A 25,190-nucleotide genomic window follows, 5' to 3' on the forward strand; every position below is an offset into this window, starting at 1 on the left:
CACTTAACAGCGTTATGGCAAAAGATGGTTCATATGGGTCACCGTTTTCAAAATGGGCGCCAAGACATGTTGCCTGTATCAGAGAAAACGTCCAGTATCACTAATATGAAAACATTTGAAAATAATAGCAGATGAACAGAATGGAACTCCTATAGGAAATCACAGAGGGTATTATTCATTCCACGCCTCGAGAATGATCCAATGGAGAAAAAGATTATTAAAGTATAAGTGATAATGCTAAAGAGGAAATCTAATTCTTAGAAAATTATCTCTCCGATCTCCTTCCTAAGGGGTTAAGCGGAAATGAATGGTAAAAATTCAAATGAGAACCCCCACATTTACTTGCAATAGGTATGGTTTGTCTGAAACACTTGGTTGAGTTGATTTGATTTTGGGTTTAACGTCTCGTTCAGCAGCGAGGCTATATGAGAGGTGGACCTACTGATTAACGTGCAATCCGAACTACACGTGCTCCCGCCGGGAATCGAACTCGGATCTCCTACGCCAAAGGCGGTACGCTAACCGCTTAGCCAAGGATGAGCTCCTGAAATACTTAGGGTGTACAAGTGACTGGTACTGTAATGAACTAATATTCTGCAGACGACTTTTGAGAAAACCAACGTTTCTACAGATTGTTCTGAAATTGCATCGTTCGACAAATTGGATTCGCATTTCAGTTGATTCATTTTGCACAAATTATTTCATGCAATCAAAATGGAAGGTACCGTTTAACAAGAATTTTACCTACTTTTTTCCATTACAGACTTATATCTCATAAAAAACGTGTATCAGATAATTTTGTTGTGTAGATACAATTTCAAAAACTAAGGTTCTCGTTTGGAATTTCACCGTTCCTTCCCGTCCCCTTCACCCACTTATCATTGGACCGTTTTCAAGGAATTAGATTTCCTCCTTTGCATTATGGCACCTTTACTCTAATCATCTTCTCCTCCGTTGCAACATTTTCGAGCCGTGGAATGATAAATACCCTCTGTGATTTCCTGTAGAAGTTTTATTCTGTTCATCCATTATTATCTTCAACCGTTTTCATATTAGTGGTACTGGTCGTTCTATCTGATACAGGCAACATGTCTTGGCGGCCATTTTCAAAACGGTGGCCCATATAAACAATCTTTTGTCACAACGCTGTTTAGTGTATGAAGACCTATCGAATGAGGTATCACGTGACCCATATTTTCATATAAAACTTCTAAGTTGGGCCTGGGCAAAGATGAAAGTCAGCCCTGGGGGCACCGCGACAACATTATTCGATTTGCCCCACGACTTTTCTAGTTGAGTTTTTGTTTGGTTGATATATGTTCAACCGTTTCCATATCAGTGCTATTGGACGTTTATGTGATGCAGGTAACATATTTTGGCGGTCATTTCGAACACGGTGACCGATATAAAAAATCTTTTGCCACATCGCTTTTTAGTTTTTAAAGATCTATCGAATGAAGTCTCACTCGCCTCATTTTTAATTTAGCCCCGGGCCCCCTTGAAGAACGGCCCTGGGGGCATCGCAACAGCGCTGTTCGATTTGCCCCATGGTATTTCCTATTTGAGTTTTTGTTCAGTTTATTTATGCTCAAACGTTTTCGAGATATTTCCGTGGAAAGATTAAAATGAGCCACCCTGTATATATAATGTGTGTGTCTACTCCGCCACTGGTTTAACGTTCCGTTCAACAGCGAGGCTACATGAAAAAAGGCGTGTGTGTTACAAATTCATGCTAGAATATTTCTACAAACTACGTTCATCGTCCGTTCCAAAAGCATCGTAGTCTACATTATTTATTATTTCCGTAATTTCTCGGGGCGAAAATAAGCCACTATCATAAGAGCCACGACTTGTCGCGGTGCTATTCATAGCCAAAAGCTCAACTAAAAAGAAGAAGGAATAGTAAGCAAACTACAAGAAGGATGTGAAACAACCATACACACTTCCACTGGCTAATAGAAAAGGGGAAAAAAATAGCTACATGTTTTTGCCTTTTGAGTACTCATATCTTTTTGGAAATATATACTTGACACATGTCATTTAAATCTCGCAATACGCATGAAGGTGAAAAATATTCGTGAAAAGTAAACAGAAGGGACTAGTTGTTGCTGCTGTTGTATTCTAACAGTCAACTCAATGTTCAACTAACGGAACTGACCTTCATAGGTACTGACTAAACGCTTTGTAACAAGAGGGCAACTAATTACCCATGGGTCTCTTGCAGCTACACAGCGAGCTGTGTGCGTAGTGTTGTAAAAAAACGGTTTTTTTTCTGTGAAGTTTTTTTTTCAATAAAAAAACATCGTTCTTTTTCATGTTTTTTTTCAAATCTCTGTTTTTTTTCTGGCAACTATTATTTATTGATTTATGTTGCATATTTTTGAAATAATCAACAGAACTTGAGTCGAAGCTCTCGTAACTTACAAATCGTTTGTTTCTTTGTACCTATACGAGCAAAATTATGTGATTATTCCTTTCGGACCCAGGTCATTTTTGGTGTTTTCCTACATTTTCAGTTAGTGACTTATTGCTCAAAAGCCATTCATTCGATTGATATGGTTAAGGCCTTGTTTTTTAGAAAATGGATGTGACTATGTTTTGGTGTAAGTTGCATTGCAGTGTTGCCAACGGGTGGGAAATTATTGAGAGAAATGTAAGGGTGAAAATTTACAAAAAATTCCCTAACCGAATTTCAAAATTTTTTGTATCTAGCACCACTGCTGCTATATGGGTTCAAGTCACCTAAACATTTCTTTGGTATGTTGACAAGGTACAGTGAAGTCCTGAACTCGCTGGCTTCCATTCAAAGAGGGAAAGAAAAAATTCTCTGTCATCATACACATGAAATTTTGACACTTTTTACGCCTCAAAAGCAAAAATCAACAGATATATCGGAGCTACAGCTTCTATAATTATTCCATTGAAACTTTTTACGGTGCGTTCTGTAGGGCAAAGAGGAAGCTTTCAGATAGTACGTTTGTTTCAATATAGCTAGCAAGAGGGTAATAATAGAGGGGAAAAGAGAAATTTTCCGAATTTTTCACCTAAAATCGGAATTAATTGTTTTGGCTGGAAACACTGCCATCAGACAGACGAAATCTATCTGAAAATAAGCCTTGGTACTCCAAGAATATATCCTACAAGTATCATGGCAATATCTAAAAAGTAAGCAAAAAAATTTTTAAAAAATATCTCATTCTACCTCAGAAATACCATTTTCTTACCATTTCCAGAACATAGTTTATTATAAACCTCAATTGTACTTCCCCTAATTATTCTAGTGAAACTTTTTATGGTGCGCTGTGTAGGCTAAGGACGAGGCTTTTTAGACACTGGTACGTTTGTTCGAATGTAGCCAACAAGAAGGAAATAATAGAAAAAAGGGATGTTTTTCCAAAATTTGACCCTAAAATTTGGAATTAAAATTTTCTGTAGCTGGCAACACTGCTATCAGACACACATAAACTATCTTAAAATAAACTTTGGTATCCCTCTAATATATCCTACAAGTATTGTGACGATATCTAATAAAGTAAGCATGTCATTAAAGTAAGCTAATAAAGTAAGCAAAAATATCTCATTCTACCTTAAAAAAAATCACAAGTTATCTTTCCAATTAGAGAACAAAGTCTACTGTAAACCTCAACTGTACTTCCCCTAATTATCCTATTGAAACTTTCTATAGTGCGTTGTGTAGGGCAAAGACGATACTTTCAGATACTGGTACGTTTCTTCCGATATAGCCAAAAAGAGGGAAATAATAGAGACTAAACACATAATTTTCCCAAAATTTCCCCCTAAAAGCTGGAAATAAAAATTTTCTGTAGCTGGCAATATGCTACCAGAAAAACGCAAACTATCTTAAATTAAACATTGGCACACCACTAATATATCCTACAAGTATTACGGCGATATTTAAGGAACAAGGCTTCTAATTACCAAAAATATATTACGGTAAACAGAAAAGTAGGGAAAAACTAAAGAAATCAAGGGTTAGAACCTAAATACGAATTTTTCGTGCGCCCCCTAATTACCCCATTGTAACGATCTGTACTTGCGTTTGGTAAGTAAGGACAAATGTTCGATTGGCATAAGTTGACTTGCACTCGGACGTATAGGTACGGATTTATAAACAAAAATTTCGATTTCTTTTGCCCAAATTTAGGGAAATTTTAATTTCCCTAACTGGCAACACTGCGCGCAGGCCAGTCCAATTGATGTCAACAGTTAGGTATGCATCCGAGGTATCTACCGGGCAAGTCTTAAGGAGGTCTTTCTACAACAAAGGAAGCTACAGAAAAAAAGAAGTAAAGGAAATTCGAAATTAGAAAATTCTCGAATTTTTGACTGGGGTGAAATTTGAGAATGAAATTCGACACCAGAAGAAAAAGAAATTAATATGATAAACTATGGTCCAACCATATTTGGCAAGAATAATATCCCGATATCTTAATTAGTGTCCACACAGGAGTGGATTAAAAAAAGTGACACACCCGTGTGCCACTTTGGCCAACTGGGCCACCGAGTGTACATTTGATTACATTTTTTGACTACTAATCCGTGTTGTTGTTGCTGTAGTTATAGTCTCGACTAATAATAATATCGTTGTTGTAAACAATAACTTTATGAGGAAAATTTTCTCTCCTTTTTACATCTTAGTTCCAACATTGTTGGTGAGAAATGCAGGGTGTTTCAAAATGAATATCGGGGTTTTAAGTCTTCGTAGTACTTATTACATTTTACGTACAATTATAAGCAATGCATCAAGTAAAAGAGCACCTCAAACAGTCTTTGCTACAAGTGTTCGATGTGAGATTCATTCGTCACACGACGCACATCTAGTCGATAGGCGAGAAAGGCCCATAAACTTTCCGCCATGTGGCACAAAACACATTCAATTTAGGGGAATCTCGTTTCAACTGTGCCATCTCCTGAGGATTTGCTGACCGCCAGGTACAAACATTATGAGTGTTCACATTAGCTCTTAGGTGAAAGGTCGATTTATCACTGAAGACGACACGATCCAGAAAATCTTCATTGTTATGCAGCAATATTTCACTTGCGAAATTGGCATGTAAACCGTAATCTGTAGGCTTTAGACCTGTAACAACTGCAAACGATAAGGACATAGTTGCAAGCGTATCCTTAATATTCTTCACACAGACGGTTGCACTGTAACTACAGATTCAGTCTTTATTAAAACACAAAAAGCTTTCTGCTCTCTAGTCTCTATCTTTGCTACTTGCTCTTTCTAACGGCAGACAGAAGAAACAATACATGTGCATGCGTGCGTACAAAACTGTTTGAGTTGCTCTTCCATTTGATATAATATTTATAATTGTAAGTTAATTGTAATAGATACTACAAAGTTTCAAAACCCTAATATTAATTTTGAAACACCCTGCATTACTTCAAATTGTGTCATCCTATATTCATGTTTTGTATATACATATCATCAGAGCCGACCCTAGGCAATTTCCGCCCCCTGCAATGGCATAATTTGCCGCCTCCCCCTTTCTCCAGAAACAACAAATCTTAAAAGTTATGATTTTAAGTATGGTACTCCAGCATGAACAACGAAGGGGAGGGTAAGTGCAGTTGCACTCAGAAAGGCTTAAATACTTACTAAAAACGCAATCTCGTTGTGTCTGTTTTTTCTTTAAATATTAATCTATTATGTTAGTGAAAGATAAAGCAAACACACCTGCAGAGGAAAGATGGTAATCCTTTTTATAGAATTCAATATGGAGCTTCAATATCAATGTATCAGTTTGCAATTCCAGTGCAACTAACTCTTTCATCTTTATTTCTTTATTTTTCTTCTACATCTGTTATTTTTTTAAACTTTTTTCTATCTTCAATGGTAAGGAACTTCTTTCTGATAAAAACATGACTAGTTGCCATATCAAAACTGTGATAACTTATTAAATGAAACAGATATTTGCTACTATTCGAGAATTGAATTCTTGCATTTGACAACAATCAAGCAATTTATGCTTGGATTTATTCGACCATTTGCTTTAGCATTGTCCATTGATCTTAAACTAATGCAACATGCAACCTAAACATAATTTATGAATGTAGTATTCAAAAAGGTCAGCTTAGTAAATGTAACTACCATCATCGTGAAGTCTGTTTCCAACAAGAAATATCTAATTTAAATAATATACTTATGACAGATTTTGCCGTACCCTCCAAACTTGCCGCTCCACGCAAATGCACATGTTGCATATATGGTAGAGCCGGCTCTGCGTATCATATATATCTAGTCGACAAATTATTTATATATGAGAGTTAGAAAAATACTATTAGGCAAATTAGTATTAGTTTTTATCTTTAGACAAGATATTTGAATTTTATACTGTTCGTGACATTATTTTCGTATTTATTAAAGGCCTGCTTGCACGAAAAAACAAAATTTCATTTCTACTTTTATTTCTTAGTTGATATATGAAAACTGCTGAAACCCGAATTGTTAATAGGAATGGTATTCATGTAAATTGTAAAATATTTGCAGCGTATCAGTATCTAGCGTTTAATTTATGTTGCATTTTACGGTGATTACACCTACATAAAAATATTTCATACTTAAATAGACGTAAGATGCATTACAAATGACTATTTGAAAAAAAAACGAAATTTAGAAAAAAAACGAGAGGCAATGTATTTTTTCTAAAAAAAACGTACATTTCTGAAAAAATACGAACGTTTTTTTTTACTATTTACAACACTATGTGTGCGTTTTGAGTCACTCCCTCTCTAAGCCTCGCTGTGTTTGCGAAAATATTGTTCGCTTTTCTTGCCTTGGGGCAAGGATTAAGAAGGCACCCTTCCACACCTTGAAGAGTGGGACGGAGTAACATAAAATGATCGAAAGACGACCGATGTTAATATAGAGATGTTAATATAGAGTTAACAGTTTCGAGCAGTGGCGTATACTGGTTTGAAAGCATGGGCTACCACTGACCTGGTATATTATTATTATTATTATTATTATTATTATTATTATTATTAATGATAATAATAGAAAAAGTAATAATAATAATAATAATAATAATAATAATAATAATAATAATCATTAAATTTGCATAACAATAAACAAAAAGTGGTTGTTTTTTCTCTTTTTTGAACGTTTGTTTTGAGACCATTAATGTTTTCCACCGTAAATGAAATTCCACCATACATTTACGCAGTTCTCGTAGATTACATTCGTAAAATGTAAATTTTTAAAAGTGTAACTTCCAACAAAAGCTGCCTCTGTTACTGACGTTGGTTGTCATTCCTTAACAGTCTTCCAAAAATTCTGATTTTGTAACGTATTGCAAAAATGCAGACAGTCATTATAATTGTTATGTTTATTATCGCTACCTAAATCCCAAATTTTTGCGTTAACAAACTATTCTCGGGCCCTTTTGTTGCGGAGTTCTTTTGACCGGGGCCCTTTTGATGTGGGGCGTTTTGATTCGGGCCTTTTGACTCGGGCCCTTTTGTTGTGGAGACATTTTGACCCGGGCCCTCTTGACGCGGGGCCGTTTGACTTGGACCCTTTTATAGCGGGACCATTTTTGACAAAAGCCCGTTTGACGCAGGTCCTTTTGAGTTGGATCATTTTGTCATGGGACCCGTTTGACCGGGCTCTATTTATGAAGGGTGTGTTGATTGGCCTCCTTTCGATTCAGGCCCTTTTAACCCGGGGCCGTTTGACTCGGGCCCTTTTGCAGCGGGCCCCTTTTTTACCTGGGCCCGTTTGACGCAGGGCCTTTTGACTTGGGTCATTTTGTCGAGCGACCCTTTTGACCCGGGCACTTTTTATGAGGGGCATTTTGATTCCGCCCCTTTTTGACCAGGGCCCGTTAGATGAGAGACGTTTTGATTCGGAACTTCACTCGCGCCCTTTTGTTTCGGAGACCATTTGACCCGGGATCATTGAAGTGGGGCCGCTTGACTAAGGAGCCGCGGTGGCTCAGTGGTAGAACGTTAACCTCTGCTGCTTGGGATCCCGGGTTCGATCCCAGCCCACGCCAATTGAACTTTGAGTTAGACAAACTGTGTGCGTGGGTTTTCTCGGGGTTCTCCAGTTTCCTTCCCACTTTCTTCATTCCACCATTTCATTCATTACTCATCATCACCGTCTCCCTTAGCCTAACCGGCATAATCGTGGGACGTAAAACTCAAAGATATTCCTATATCGGTCTTTTGCCCCCCCCCCCCCGTTGGAAAAAATCCTGCGGACGTTAGTGGTTATGATGTTGCTTAGTTACTGTGTTATATTGTTAAATACACGGAATAATATAGAGTTAATAGTTTCGAGCAGTGGCGTATACTGGTTTGAAAGCATGGTCTACCACTGACCTTGTATATTATTATTATTATTAATGATAATAATAGAAAAAGTAATAATAATAATAATCATCATCATCATTAAATTTGCATAACAATGAACAAAAACTGGTTGTAATTTTTCTTTTTTTGAACGTTTGTTTTGAGACCATTAATGTTTTCCATCGTAAATGAAATTCCAACATACATTTACGCAGTTCTCGTAGATTATATTCGTAAAATGTAAATTTTTAAAATTGCAACTTCCATCAAAAGTCGCCTCTGTTACTGACGTTGGTTGTCATTCCTTAACAGTCTTCGCAAAAATTCTGAGTATAGTAACGTAATGCAAAAATGCAGACAGTCATTATAATTGTTATGTTTATTATCGCTACCTAAATCCCAAATTTTTGCGTTAACAAACTATTCTCGGGCCCTTTTGTTGCGGAGTTCTTTTGACCGGGGCCCTTTTGATGAGGGGCGTTTTGAATCGGGCCTTTTGACTCAGGCCCTTTTCTTGTGGAGACATTTTGACCTGGGCCCTCTTGACGCGGGGCCGTTTGACTTGGACCCTATTATAGCGGGACCATTTTTGACAAAAGCCCGTTTGACGCAGGCCGTTTTGACTTGGATCATTTTGTCATGGGACCCGTGTGACCGGGCTCTATTTATGAGGGGCGTTTTAATTCGGCTCCTTTCAATTCGGGCCCATTTAACCAGGGGCCATTTGACTCTGGCCCTTTTGCAGCGGACCCCATTTTCACCTGGGCCCGTTTGACGTAGGGCTTTTGAGTTGGGTCATTTTGTCGTGGAACCCTTATGACCTGGGCTCTGTTTATGAGGGGCGTTTTGATTCGGCCCCTTTTGACCAGGGCCCGTTTGATGAGAGGCGTTTTGATTCGGGACTTCACTCGCGCCCTTATGTTGCGGAGACCATTTGACCCGGGCTCTTTGACGCGGGGCCGCTTGACTAACGAGCCGCGCTGGCTCAGTGGTAGAACGTTTACCTCTGCTGCTTGGGACCACGGGTTCGATCCCGGCCCATTTCAATTGAACTTCAAGTTAGACAAACACCGTGTGCGTGGATTTTCTCGAGTTTCCCCCCGTTTCCTTCCAACTTTCTTCATTCCACCATTTCATTCATTACTCATCATCACCGTCTCCCTTAGCCTAACCTGCATAATCGTGGGACGTAAAACTCAAAGATATTTCCATTCGGTCTTTTGCCCCCCCCCTCGCCCCCGTTGGAAAAAATCCTGCGGACGTTAGTGATTATGATGTTGCTTAGTTACTGTATTATATTGTTCTATACACGGAATAATATAGGGTTAATAGTTTCGAGCAGTGGCGTATACTGGTTTGAAAGCATGGTCTACCACTGACCTTGTATATTATTATTATTAATGATAATAATAGAAAAAGTAATAATAATAATAATAATAATAATAATAATCATTAAATTTGCATAACAATGAACAAAAACTGGTTGTTATTTTTCTTTTTTTGAAATTTTTTTTTGAGACCATTAATGTTTTCCACCGTAAATGAAATTCCACCCTACATTTGCGCAGTTCTCGTAGATTACATTCGTAAAATGTAAATTTTTAAAATTGTAACTTCCATCAAAAGTCGCCTCTGTTACTGACGTTGGTTGTCATTCCTTAACAGTCTTAGCAAAAATTTTTAGTATAGTAACGTAATGCAAAAATGCAGACAGTCATTATAATTGTTATGTTTATTATCGCTACCTAAATCCCAAATTTTTGCGTTAACAAACTATTCTCAGGTCCATTTGTTGCGGAGTTCTTTTGACCGGGGCCCTTTTGATGAGGGGCGTTTTGATCCGGGCCTTTTGACTCGGGTCCTTTTGTTGTGGAGACATTTTGACCCGGTCCCTCTTGACGCGGGGCCGTTTGACTTGGGCCCTTTTATAGCGGGCCCATTATTGATAAAGGCCCGTTTGACGCAGGTCCTTTTGACTGGGGTCATTTTGTCGTGGAACCCGTTTGACTGAGCTCTATTTATAAGGGGCGTTTTTATTCGGCTCCTTTCAATTCGGGCCCTTTTAACCCGGGGCCGTTTGACTCGATCCCTTTTGCAGCGTGCCCTTTTTTACCTGGACCCGTTTGACGCAGGGCCTTTTGACTTGGGTCATTTAGTCGTGGGAACCGTTTGACCGGGCTCTATTTATGAAGGACGCTTCGATTGGGCTCCTTTCGATTCGGGCACTTTTATCCCAGGACCGTTTGACTCGGGCCCTTTTGCAGCGGGCCTTTTTTTACCTGGGCCCGTTTGACGCAGGGCCTTTTGACTTGGGTCATTTTGTCGTGGGACCCGTTTGACCGGGCTCTATTTATGAAGGGCGCTTTGATTGGGCCCCTTTCGATTCGGGCACTTTTATCCCAGGACCGTTTGACCCGGGCCCTTTTGCAGGGGGCCCTTTTTCACCTGGGCCCGTTTGACGCAGGGCCTTTTGACTTGGGTCATCTTGTCGTGGGCCCCGTTTGACCCGGGCTTTTTAATGAGAGGCGTTTTGATTCGTCCCATTTTGACCAGGGCCCTTTTAACCCGGAAACTTTTGACACAGGGCCGTTTGACTCGGGCCTTTTTGTAACGGACCCCTTTCCCTCTCAAGCCCGTTTGACGCAGGGCCTTTTGACTTGGGTCATTTTGTCGTGGGACCCTTTTGACCCGGGCTCTATTTATGAGGGTCGTTTTTATTCGGCACCTTTTGACCAGGGCCCTTTTGATGAGTTGCGTTTCGATTAGGGACTTTTGACTCGCATCCTTTATTTGCGAAGACCATTTGACCCGGGCCCTTTTCACACGGGGCCGTTTGACTCAGGGGAAGCGGTGGCTCAGTGGTACAGCGTTTATCTCTGCTGCTTGGGGTCCCGGGTTCGATCCCAGCCCACGCCAATTGAACTTTGTGTTAGACAAACACCGTGTGCGTGGGTTTTCTCGGGGTTCTCCCATTTCCTCCCACTTTCTTCATTCCACCATTTCATTCATTACTCATCATCACCGTCTCCCTTAGCCTAACCGGCATAATCGTGGGACGTAAAACTTAAAGATTTTTCTATATTGGTCTTTTGCCTGCCCCCCATTGGAAAAAATCCTGCGAGCGTTAGTGATTATGATGTTGCTTAGTTACTGTATTATATTGTTCTATACACGGAATAAATACTTCTGTGTTTTATATAATAATGAGAACCTTATTTACATTTATTACTGTTCTTGCTTTATGACAGCGAAACATATTCACGTTAAGCGTAATCAGTTTCCATTTTCAAATAATTAGTGAGGCGAATGATATAATTCATGCACAGATTTAGGACTTAGGAAACATGTCGTAGTAAATTCCTGAAGAGTGAAAATCGCTAGTAGCAGTAATTAGCTCAGTCGGTCCCTATAGTTCCTTAGTGAATTACATAAATCTTACAGATGTTGTTTCTCTTTCTTTCTCTTCTCTCTACATCATGTCTGGAGGTTAATGTGTGCACAAATAAGCTAAGTGGCAATTTTAAAAAGCAAGATGATCTACGCTATCAGTGACAGATGTTGTGGTTTAACTTAACATATAAGGCAATAAATTGAAAAACAGAGATGACAGTGCACTGATGCTTGAAATCTGTGCCTTTACTATCTATACCTAGGTTATTTCCCTAGTCAAAATAAAAACTCTTCAAAATTAATCACAAATTCTTATGCAACCATCCCTTCCTTAGAGTACTGCGCGGTAACATACCTGTCACGGCGATGTAAAGGCACTTTTGGCGACGAGGATACATTTGTATTATTGTTTATTGTAAATTGTCACATTTGTAAATTATATTGTATTATCTATATATATAAAAGAGAACGTACAAATCCTTTGTTAGCTCATCACGCTAATACGGCTGAACCAATTTCTTTCATTTTTGGGGGGTTATTAAGATTTGGACCCTAGATGGTTTTTATCATATCACTTTAATTTTCAATTACCAGTGTCTTGAGATAATTGACCATTCAAGTGTCCATAACGTACAAATCCTTTGTTAGCTCATCATAGCTAAATCTAACCGTATTTATATGCAACCCACATGACCGTGTCACTCGGCGGGTTAACATAAATGACAGGCGATATAATGTTAACATTTACTCCAATCTTCTATGGTTTTTATCATATCACTTGAAAGCGAAAAAGTAAAAATTATCTAAGTAACAAAGTTTATTGCGTTCCGGGGTGACCCCAGCGAAGCGGGGTGAACGCTGCTAGTATTTTATATATGTGTTTGTGGTAATAAAGCAAAACGTTTTACCTCAACTTAAGAGATCTGAAAACATTACTATAAGGTGCAATAAACAGTACACACAGTATACATACAAACATATTTATTTCTCTAGAAAGAATAAAGCGATTATTACGAAACTTGGAGGGTTTGTTAAATATGAATCAAAGTATACTTAGGTATAATTTCTATGTTAGTATATGCAAGGGGATAAGATCTTGGAGTGTAAAATAAACGAAAAGGGAAATTTTTGAGGGATTTTCCCGAAAATCCCTCTGTTACAGGAAAATCGTACGTGATGGAGAAAAACCGAGTGCATATTCGAATTCAGCGCAAAAAGTTCCTTTAAGAACAGGTATTTCCTTTTATGTAACAAAACCTTTGTTAACTAGTGTAATTTATTGCAAAGTTGTATTTGTCGAAATCATATGCAAAATTATTTTTCTGCCTGCCCCGTTATTGGCGCAATCAGCAAAGTGACTATTAGTAGACTAATGTTGTCTTGGATTCCAATTCCATTCGGATGATGTATGTTTTCTCTTCCTCTTTCTCTCTTCTGACAGACTGCTTAAACCTTGTACAAATCTGTGGGGAAAAAACTTTTCCTTCACTACATTGCTGAGAGAAGTTTTAAAATGAACGCTCTGCATATATGTAATACATATTATATACAACTATGATAACCTTGAATACATCGTTTCTTTCGAACACTCAGATAATCCCGAACTTTTCTAAATATTCAAGCGACTCGACAAATGCGATGCTTTCAAACAATTCGAGATTCTCGAACAGTTCGAGTGTCTCGAAGTTGTCTAATGTTTCTTACATTTCCAGCGCCTCGAACACTTCGAGAGTCTCGATCATTTCGAGAGTCTTGATCATTTCGAGAGTCTCGAACATGTCGGGAGTCTCGAACATGTCGGGAGTCTCGAAAGTTCGGTAATTCGATAAAATTAAAATTCTTTATCGATGAAACGGTTTTGAAATTTTATCGAATTGTTATCGATTACTCGATTATCGGAACAGCCCTAATGTAGCCTCGCTGCTGAACAAGACGCTAAACTCAAAATCAAATCAATCAAATCCATAATTCTATTGTTGAAACATAAGCTACAAATAGCTACCGTCTGAAAAATTAGAACTCAAAATCATTCACTGTGTGACTATTTTAAACCACCCAAACATGCACCGTAACTAAGTACTGAAATTTTCGACCGAACGACAGTGGTCTTGATCTGTTGACTCTTAACTGACTCATTCGGATCAGAATCGACAGCAGACAAAAGTCTAGAGAAGAGTCAAGCATGACACACTTCCGTCAGAATTTCTGGCATCATTTGTTTCTGGCGGGTTCCAAACAAATAGGATACAGCGTACAGAAGCTACAATGGTTATTAGTTTTGCCCTGACCTATAAGAGTATTGTGACGTATTTAATTCTATCTTTTTGTTTTAAAATTCAAAGAATAAATGAATCAAGCTCATTAGTCAAGGAAACTAACTCAAAAAAGAAAGAACAAAAAAGAAAAAAGAAATGTGAAACATGTGGCGGCCTGTGCTTTCTTTACGTAACCATGAATTATGCATTTTACACCGGTTTTGAAGACTAGAATACAGATATGATTGTAGTTTTTGTTTAAATCTCGGAGTAAAAATTGCGTCCCATGAGTATGCTATTTATGTTAAAGGAGGCGGATTATTAATGAAAGCAAATGATTGTCACAGTTGGTGGAATTAGAATGTGGAAGGAAATGGAGCAGCCCCGACAAACCGACAGACACAATGTTGTCTACTTCAAACTTATCTAGTTTGGACCGAACCAGAAAATACTATACCATAGAACCTCTGTGCCCCTTCTTCCTGGTTTAAATTTCCAAGAGAAAGAACTTCTAAACAGTATATCAATCAAGGTTATTTACGGAAACATATTTGCATAGTAAGAATTATAAAGCATATTACTGCCTCTGCTTTCTTTGCGTAACAATCATGCATGGACAATTTAAAACCGTACAGTTCTACTAACACTGGAAGTGACAAAATTAGTTGACTCATCCATTAAGTTGTTTGGAACCATAGATATACAGCTTGAAACCATCCAGTTCTAACACCACAAGTGACGAAATTGATTCATCAATAAAGCTGTATGGAATTATAAATACACAGCTTGGAGCCGTGTGGGGTACAGTTCTATTCTGTAAGATCGGAAGTGACCAAATTACTTGACTCATGTTTTTTTCTCCCCTTTTTTAATAGTACATAAATTAGCCAAGTGCTTTTACATAAACTTAATAGTAGATAAATTAAATACTTTTACAAGAAGTAGATTCAAGTGAAATTAACAGTTGATAAAGAGAAATGTAGCAATACAGTAGCCAAGTTCTTTTTAAATAGATGCAATATAATGTAATTAGATAATTAGATTGTTGTTTGAAATTGCAATATTTAAAGATGAATTCTTTGTTTTCGAAGGCATGGAGGACGATGATGGATGAAATGGAAAACGTAAGCAAATTAATTAGACAGAATGCGGACTTCGTTGAAAACAAAACGTTAGAAAAGTTGAATATTTTATACTCGGAAAAGAGGAAAGCACGGAAGAAATACCAGGAAGATCACAACAGAATTGCTCAGGAGCTGACGAAGGTAAGTACCCAGTGCATGCAATTTTTGATGTGTAGTGTCTATAATATTATGTAGTGTCGAGTTGATAAAAAAAAAAAATGTTCTCGATAGTTTTTTTTTTTCGTTAAATTTCTTGTATTCTTCTAAAGAAAACTATTCAACCTGCACTTCTACTCAAGGAAAATAAGTACGCCGTAATTCACATTTGATCCTCTGGAAGGCTTATATACAGTTTGAACGCCTTCAGGAGTTCACTCTTAATCTCAAGTGTGGATGGCATATAAACACGTTTTGAATTTGATTATACTGGATCAGATTATCTTTTCTCTCATATTTGGAGACAGTATTTGACAGTATTGTTACAAGGGTAGGAAATAAAGTTGATCAAATTTTCTATATATATTTTTAAACAAATTTTATCACAAAATGTTCAAATTTTCAAGGCGATTTCTTCTCCCCTCCAAAGAAAAGGGGAAAAAGGAAAGAAACATCACCCCGAAAGAGTGTTGTAATTTACATAACACAATATCCAATTATTAATACAACTCTGCAAGAGGAATAATCACATTTTTATAATAAATAGTTAATTCGCAAGAAAATATGACTACAGAAAATAATATAGAAAAATATTTTAACCCAGTACTTCTGTCGAGGTTATGGATTTTCCAAACAATACAGTATATCACGATGGAGCACCAATACATCCTAGGATACCCTTAGATAGTTGTTTGTCATACAAGTGGAATAATTGTTTGATTACATACTAATTGCTAATGGAACTAAAATACTTTCGTAATATTTTTGATGGTCATAGTTTATATTATTATTATTATTGTAAAAATTCTTTAAGTGATTTTACCTCTTCCGTATGCCATTATATCTGTTAAAGTACGGCTTGTGTCTGAGTAAACACTTTTGTGGTCGCTCTCACCTAAGCGAGTGGCCTTTCGGTCGCTCGCCGACTGAGGGAAGTAGTTGGCCTTGACATTCTCATTTCAGTAGGGAAGTCAGCTGAGTTGATTCCGCTGTTTGTCTAGCTTGCTACGATTAGTAGACAAGGCATAGGCCTACACCATACACCACGCCATTGTTTCAATAGAAACGATCGCACTAACAGTCTGGGTAAATTTTCACATTTAATTATTACTATCTATTGCAAAAGCAATAATAATAATACAGTAATAATAATAATAATAATAATAATAATAATAATAATAATAATAATAATAATAATAATATACATCAAAATAGCATTCCATTATTCCCGAAATTCATTACTTAGTTTGCGTGAATCTCCTGTAAAATTATACCACAAAGATTTTTTTCTCTCGGCTCGACTGTTAGTGATGCTTCCTGCCCGATAACTTGCCTATATGACCTCTCAGTGATAGATAGTAACAAAGGCTATTATGTTGATAAAAAGTAAGGAAAGCGCTTATGTCTTCTGCAAACAGGCTTTGTTCTATAAAATTTTGTTCGGTGGAGGCAAAATAAAAAATGTGAGGGGGCTGAACTGCGACCCTATTTGGCAAATCCCTGTATGTGAGTGATATGTAATCGTAATTTAATTTATTTTAGCTCCGGGGAAGGGATTAGCCTATTCCGGGGGTCCTTTTTGCACAGGATTGCAGATTCCATTTACTTATAAAGAACTTTTTTTTTTTTTTTTTTTTCATGCGCTCGTTAAGAGCGAGATCCGAAAATTTTTGAGCTGATCATTAAAGAAGACACACAGATCCCATTTCCTGTGATAACAAGCTATTCATAAATTAAAATCTCACAAAGAATACTCATTTATCTTGAAAATAAATACTTTTTTGTTGCGTCTCTCGAGATGATAAATTCCTTTGGTATCAATTCCAAAGGAATACTCCAGATAAATTCCTCTGAGTGCAAGGAACGTCGTTTTGTATTCTTTTTTTTTTTTTTTTTCGAACAACTGTAACGCTGTCACATAACTTAAAACCATGTTTATAATAAATTTTGCAACTGCATTATATTCAATGGTAAATTACCCCCCCTCTCCGTAGTAAGAAGGTTCCCCGGTTCAATCCCAGACTGTGTGTATGGTGGACAACTTTGTTCCATTAATTCATGATCATTCACTTACGTTTGTGTTAGAATAGTAAAATTACTTTTTGTATCTAAAAAGAGCAAAGTATTACTTCAAATCAACTAGAGTTAACCAATGAATGCCGATACTACACTTTCCACAGCCAACCTTTATTTGGTTTATACTTTAACCACAAGCCGATGAACTTCCTGTATTCCACAACGTATTCCAATGACGTAAGCCACCTTGGCATTACATTAAACCTAAAATATCAATCGTCACTCTAGGCTCATCTACCGAAATATAAATATCTTAAGCCACTTATGGCTCTTATTCCACATATAAATAACTTCAGCCACTTCTGACTCAATTTCTACAACTCAATTGCACATTATGGGGGCGCGGTGGCTCAGTGGTAGAGCGTTCACCTCTGGTGCTTGGGGTCCCGGGTTCGATCCCAGCCTCCGCCAAGTGAACTTTGTGGTGGACAAACACCGTGCTCGTGGGTTTTCTCGGGGTTCTCCCGTTTCCTCCCACTTTCTTCATTCCACCATTTCACTCATCTCTCATCATCACCGTCTCCTTTAGCCTAACCAGCATAACCGTGGGACGTAAAACTTAAAGATTTCATTTCATTTTCAATTGCACATTATTTATATTCATAGTAACGCCTTTCTTTGTTAGTACAACTTCCTAATACCTTGTCCGATTGTTCACAATCAGTACTTTCTCCGATACCCTAACAGTTTGTCACTCGTCATTTATAAACCTACAGACCATAAATGAGAAACTTTAGACTGAAGTTTTAATTTTAAGGATACATTTGCACTTCCTCTCTTGTAGCGTTGAAGGTATGAGTTTGATCTCAGATGGGAGTCCGTAGGTTTGCATCTTAAACGTTGAAGAATAAGTCTAACATATAGATCTCGTACAGATTTAGTTATCCTTCCCTCGCCAAAGAGTTAACGCGCACGGTTTCTGTAGCCGGGATCCTGAATTTGATTTCCTTTGGAGTACTTAATTCGGATTTAAAAAAAAATAGTAGATCGGATCCCGCTTTAAATATTAGAACTCTTCTTGCATAGCCTTGATGCTGAAAAATGAATGTTAAACGTCTGTCACTCATTGAATTATATAGCTTTGGTCTAAAAAAAAAAAAAAAAAAAAAAAAGACAAAAAAAAGACAAAAACTACGAACGAACATTAATAATTTATGCAAATTTTGTCTTGCTCTTGACACTTTGTTTTTACCTAGATGATGAGTTATCACTGTATTCTTGGATTTTCCTGTTCGTCTATTTGCTTCTGAAAGCAAGTGAAGTCATTCATAGTCATATAACATTATAGATATATAACATATATATGCTTAGTCGTAAACCCTTCGTGAAAAAGGGATGCGGCCTCCTACTACGGCGAGGGAATATTCCCCCCCTCGGTTCAAGCTAGCTAAGAATAAAACAGGAACAGTGCTGTCGCCATGCGCGAACCTTTTTCTACTTTTATCAGGGATCATTGAGACTTCTTCAGCTCTCTTTCTCTCTCAGCGTGCATTACAATTATTTAATTCTATCAGTTTATTAATTGGAAAATTATTTTTGGTTAACAATAATATGATTGAACTGATGGAAGAAAATTATTGTGAGGGAAGTAATGTTTAGTACATAGAGTACATAGGATTGTCGTTTTGTTTGTTTATTGAAGTTAAGGTTCCTTTTCAGCACCGAAGCTATATGGAACGTAGTTTAAGGTGGAATCTGAGAATCTGTACCACCATAATGCGTTCAAATTTCAATACTTCCCATTGGAAATCAAACACAGGACCACGCGCATTAAAAGCTCGCGTACGCTAGCCACTAGACCAATGGAGAGGGTGGTATCGCTATTGCTTTGCTAATACTGCTAGATCTAATACCTCTTCCTAACCAAGTGGTTAATGTGAATGTTCCTGTGTGCGTGGTTCCAGGTTCGATCTCCCGTAATGGCAGAAAGACTCTAATAAAAGCCCGAGCACGAATTGCGATCCTTCTTTAGGCAGTATATCCCATCTCGTATTACCTCTATTTGGAAATGGAACGTTAAATTTTAGATTATTATTAAATACTAGGTGTAAATAGACCTTAGTGCTGGTTTCATATTTATCAGTGACTGTATGCTTTGAATTCTGAGAAACAAGAGCAAGTATGACAAACCGTCTCACTTGGCCTCTGCCAGTGACTAACACATAGGCACGACCAATAGAGTTCGTAAAATTTAGATTTTAGTTTCTGAACTAACTTTTTTTTTTTTTTTTCAGTGTTTAATCTTACATAAACAAAACAAGCGTTCTGAGATAAATCAAAGATATGACTCAAACATTTAGTCTACCTTGTTGGGAGACTTTAAGCAGTTAAGCCAAGCAGGATTGCTAAGACCATTGAGTGTACGATTGATAAGAATGCCGTAATCACCAGACTAATAATTTCCAACTGAATGGACTGTGACAGCACACATTGTAGCTTCCCTTCTCAGTAAATCACACGGAGACGAGGAGCAGCAGTCAGGAACTTGGCGTTTAGAAAAAATCAATTTCGACATACAAGCAGTAACATTAATAATGTTGTTGTTGGTTTTGCAACCATACTACACGTAAATTCATGATTACGTGCACATCGTCAACACTTGCTTAATTCAGAGGCCGCAGTAGTTCACCATCAATAGTAAAGCATTCACCTCTGGCGCGTGGGGACCTGGTTCTATCCTAGCTTTCGTCAAGTGGGCTTTATGATGCACATACGTCGTGTGTATGTTTTTTCTCAGAGTTCTCCCGTTTCGTCTTCCTTTCGTCAGTCTACCATTATCATCCATCTCATCATCACCATCTTCCTCAGCCCCAGTGCATAATCGAGGGACGTCAGACTAAAATAATAGTAATAAATTTGCTTAATCGATTCTCCTACTTCATCCCCCCCCTCTTTTCGTCATTTTGTTTCTTTCTGCTTCTCTCAGAATGCAAATTTGTACTTCTGCGTTTTACGTCGGCCAATTGGAAATGACTTCATTAGACGATTCAGTGTAAAGTTAATTTAGAGATTCAATTGAATTCTGTGATGTTTTCATTCATATATTTATTATAAAGCATAATCATACCAGTCTGTGAGTAAGCCTAATATACAAACTTCAAAACGTTCAAGAGTTACGGATTGCATAAACATACATTCGAAAACATTATGTTCTTAATACTTATTATAAATACAAGGTGGGGGAGCGGTGGTAGAGCGCTCGGTTCTGGTTTTTGGGGTCGCTGGTTCGACCCCAGCTCTCGTTAAGTGGGGCTGATGATGAACAAAACCTTGTGCATGGGTTTTCTCAGTGTTTTCCCGTTTCCTCTCACTTCCGTCATTCCACTATAGCATCCATATCATCATCATCATCTCCTTTAGCCTCAGCGCATAATCGTGGGACGTTATATTGAAAAAATATGCCTCAGTCTGTTAGTCATGCTTATTCTTAATAGTTAACAATCAGGCTAATAGTTGTTGCTAGCCGCTGTAGGGACGAGACCACAACTAGGATAATTGTAAGGAAAAGACCATAGACTATATTAGATTTTTTCTCGAACGCCCGCCGGGTATTGATGGAGATTAAGAATAGATATACAAATAAAAAGTGAGTACATATATCCTGCTTTTCAGTAAGATCGACTCTTAGTAGCCACAATAAATGGTATTTTATAAGCGATGTCGAATTCCTTGGTGCAGCTTTACTTTAGGAACGCATAATTATTATGGCTATAAATATTGCGTTTTCTGGGCAAATAACAACAGACTGTAAGCTATTTAAAAATTTTCCCGGAGAACGCCGGATACTTCAGCTGGTAGTAAATAAATAAATAAGTGTGTGCCGCTGTAGTGTCACATCGTACATTATACATATCATGAATATCTACTCAAAGTTAATCGACCTTCCTACAAGAATGACAAATAGTGTTTCTAAGCGTGTTTAAGAAATTACTCTAAGGAAGTTTTTAGAACTAAAAAGCTTTATGTAAGCGAAATTAGATTTCAGCAATAAATAAATCATAAAAGGCGTAGTTGCTAACGCTCTTGCCTTTGGTGCAAGCGGTCCCTGGTTCGATTCCCGGTAGGGACACTTGGTCGAAAAAGTGTAATAGCTTTTTCAGGCCAGTCATCTTGGGTGACGTGTAACTTGGGTTTTCCTCATTCACACCAGACAAATGTCGCGATGGTACCTAACAGAATGGTCTCAGACCACTTCCTTCCTTCCCCAATCTTTTCTTCCTTCCCTTTCATCGGATAGTGCGCTCGCCGAGGAACGTCATCCCTCATATACGTAACGGGCTAAATGGCCTAAAATGCCGAAAGCACAGTAATCTAATTCCTAATTCTGAAATCATAAAAGACTATTCTGTACCTGATTTGCATAAAACTCGACTAATTAAATAAAATATGATTAACAATTAATTAATGACTAGGTGCTAAAATAATTACACTATCATATTGGCTATAAGAAATCGAAAGCACAATAATGATATCACTGCTATGATCGGATGTTATATTTCCCTCCTTTCATCTATTGCTGTTTGTTGTTGACTACGAACGAAGACCATGTCGCGATGAGACGTGTACTGTGGATCTGAATGAGGAGTTGCCCCATGTGAATATTGTGCATTGTGTTGTTTGCCGGTGTTTAATTATGTATGCGGTATTCGGCGGCTGAGCTGTTGGTGGTGGCTCGCTGTAGCTGTGGTTGATCATTACTCGAAAGGCTGCTCTTTTAAAAATAGCTGCTGCCGAGGATGGAATGCCTCACTCACTCTCACATATTCCTCCTCCTTCGAGCGGATGCATCTTATATTTCATTGCTTTCGGTCGATTTTTTTTCCTTTTTATTTCATGTCTGTCAAAGCGGTAGTTAAATTTTTATATTGCAAGCGGAAGTGTACAACCCATGGCCAAACGTAGTGTAAATTTGGAAATACGTAATATGAACGAATTAGTACAGATTTGTTTCTCATAACACCCTTGTTATTGCAGGCGCAAGTTGTTGAAGATGTTATATCATATATACTTTCAAAGATAGTTTTTTGGAGAATGAAGGCTCAATACTCGTTTTTCTCGTAGCATCATCGAGAAACTCAGAAATTCGAGCTTTAGCGATAGATGAAGATGGAAGAAGGTATAAATTTTAATGTTAACTCAGTTTTCATGTGTCGGTGCCGCGGTGGCTCAGTGGTAAAACGTTCTCGTCTGGGCTTGGGGTCCCGGGTTCGATCCCAGCCCCCGCCAAGTGAACTTTGTGGTGGACAAACACCGTGTGCGTGCGTTTTCTCGGGGTTCTCCCATTTCCTCCCACTTTCTTTATTCCACCATTTCATTCATCACTCATCATCACCATCTTCTTTAGCCTAACCAGCATAAGCGTGGGACGTAAAACTTAAAGATTTCATTTCATTTTTCAGTTTTCATGTGCTAGATTAATGGTAAAATAAGACGAAATAGGAATAGCTGTTAGTGCTGTTAAAATTACCGGTATTCGAGCATTCAAAATTATTCAAATAATTTGTTGTTGTTGTTCTAATATTCGAATAATGAATTAATCGAATTGTAACAGCAGTAGTAGCTATATCTCAGGTACGTTTTTATCATTGAACCTCATATCTCTTTTTGTTTATTTGCTTATTTATTTATTTACTGCCAATGTCGTAAATGTACTGGTCTACCAGTTCCTGTTAAATCACAGAAGTCAACGAATACTATATCTATTCAGTACTTACCATAGGTGAGTGATAAGTGGAAGGAGGTTGGCAGTGCAGTTGTTTCCCAGCATCGTGACCAGGACCAGATTAACCCATCTGGAGCCCCGCGGCTAGAAAAAGTATGTGGCCCCTGCTGACTTCGCCTAATACATTTCTTTGAAAGTACAGTAAGAAAGTTAAGGGAATATGTTTCATATTTTTTGTCATATTTTATCTTACGATGATCATTGTGCCTTGTATGATTTTTTTTTAAGACAGCCATTTGAGATTTTGATCAGAGTGGAGTCCGGGGCTATAGCCCCTAAGTTCCTCCTTAATCTGGTCCTGATCGTGAGAACAAATGAGAAATTTACTTTAAAGAATGAGGTATTTCACTCCGGTCAAGGAGATCAGCAAGAATAGCATTGAACTAGCAATGTACGAACTGCAGATCCATCAATTTTAAACTGCCGAGCTTTTATTGCTGATCTTACTTAAAACTGTAGATCTAGGCCAATATAGCTTCACTGTTGACTGAAAACATTCAGACTCTTTACAAATAAATTAATTAAATTAGCATGTTGTCAACATAGACCCTTCGAAGTTTTGTGCTCAGTAGATTATTTATTATTATTATTATTATTATTATTGACTGCTATAGACACGAAATATAGAATTGTCGAATATAAAAAAATAATCTATTTAGTAGTAGTTCAGAGTTTTGCCTTCCAGAGTGAATCAAAAGAATAAGCCAATTTCAGAACTTTTTTGAAACTTGTTTGTGAAAAGTAAACATAGATCATATATAAATATATTATACCATATATTATACCTACATATATAAAATCATCCATAGTTGTTGTTCGTGATTTTTAAGAAAACAAAATAACATCTGAAGAATTCAGTATAATTGTACTTCTCACACTCATAGCATAGTTATGCAACATTGTGTCCGTAGCGGAGGTTGCGTAATTTTTGTCAATAAAATTAGAAAGAGCCATAAGCAAAATATTTTACTATTTCAGTGATGCGTAACATAAGAAATTGTAATAGATATCAAAATAATTGTGATGGATAATAAAATGAGAAACAATAGTAATAACGACAAATCGTCGTTGTTTAATCTTAAGTGTAATCTTCTAGATTCAATTTTTGTAATTTAATTTAATGGAATGAAGGTACTTCTCCAGTAGGCCTACTTCGTTGTGATTTTACTAAAAACTCTTTGTGGCGAATGCATCCTCCCCCCCTCCCCCCGAATATTTCCAATACAAGTTTACCATTTATTTGGACTAAGGTACACCAATAAGCCTTTGAAATTTATTCATAAGACTCATAATAATTGCATTCAGACATTTTCTTATAAATAGTACTTGGAGTGTCACTTCATGTTTAATTGTCCGAACAGCTAACTCTCGTCCTTTTTGTTGATTCTCAGTTGGCGCACTTGTCTCGGACACCAATCTGAGTAGTGGTTTGGATTCCACTTAAAACAATGGGTTGCGTTTCATATAGCCTCGCTGTTCAAGAGGAACTTTAAACTCAAATCAAACCAATCAAAATAGCAGCGGACAATAATCACTTTCCAGTTTTATGTAATCTTGAGAATACATACTTTTAAATAATACAGTGGAGTCTCGTTAATTCGAACTTGGATAATTCGAAATATTGGATAATTCGAACAGAAGTCCATTCCCCACGAAAACTGTACTGAAAACAATTGTAAAAAATCGTGGATAAATCGAACTTTTGAACCTACGTTTTGGATAATTCGAAATAAATACAGTTGAAAATTTTTAATGTTGGACAGATGTAAACAGGGAAATAGAGTTTTAACGTGTTTTCAGTTATCCAGATGCAGCCATAGGGAAGAGTAATACAAAAGATAAATTTTAAAAAATCTACGTAATGATAAAGATGAAGGTGAGTTGGGGAAGAAGTAAAGATAGAGAATGTTGTGCCAATCTAATTTGGTTTCAGAATTGGCTGAAAATTTAAGATGAATTATTGATAAAGTCAACCAAATGTTATTAATATCGTATTCCACGCAATACACGAAATTCAAGATTTATTGAACGTACAAAAACAATCAAATTTAAGCAAATGAGATTTACGACTTCTTAAAAGTGAGAACAGAATATTCAAATTGTTACTGGTGTTTAATTGTTTGGGCTATTCAATGTACTGTATGT

At 37.3% G+C, this 25,190-nt stretch overlaps 1 protein-coding gene across 3 annotated transcripts in view; it reads left to right on the forward strand.

Annotated features, from left to right (window-relative positions):
* Positions 1–25,190, forward strand: part of FER (tyrosine-protein kinase Fer) — a 285,225-nt gene that overhangs the window by 46,180 nt on the left and 213,855 nt on the right. For all 3 annotated transcript variants that reach the window (XM_081748883.1, XM_081748884.1, XM_081748885.1), the window contains exon 3: positions 15,059–15,232. In XM_081748883.1, the coding sequence (XP_081605009.1) occupies positions 15,059–15,232 (174 nt within the window). The remainder of the gene's footprint in view (positions 1–15,058; positions 15,233–25,190) is intronic.

Source organism: Thermobia domestica, chromosome 2 (genome assembly GCF_964235325.1).
Source record: "Thermobia domestica chromosome 2, izTheDome1.hap1.1, whole genome shotgun sequence".
Classification (NCBI taxonomy): domain Eukaryota; kingdom Metazoa; phylum Arthropoda; class Insecta; order Zygentoma; family Lepismatidae; genus Thermobia; species Thermobia domestica.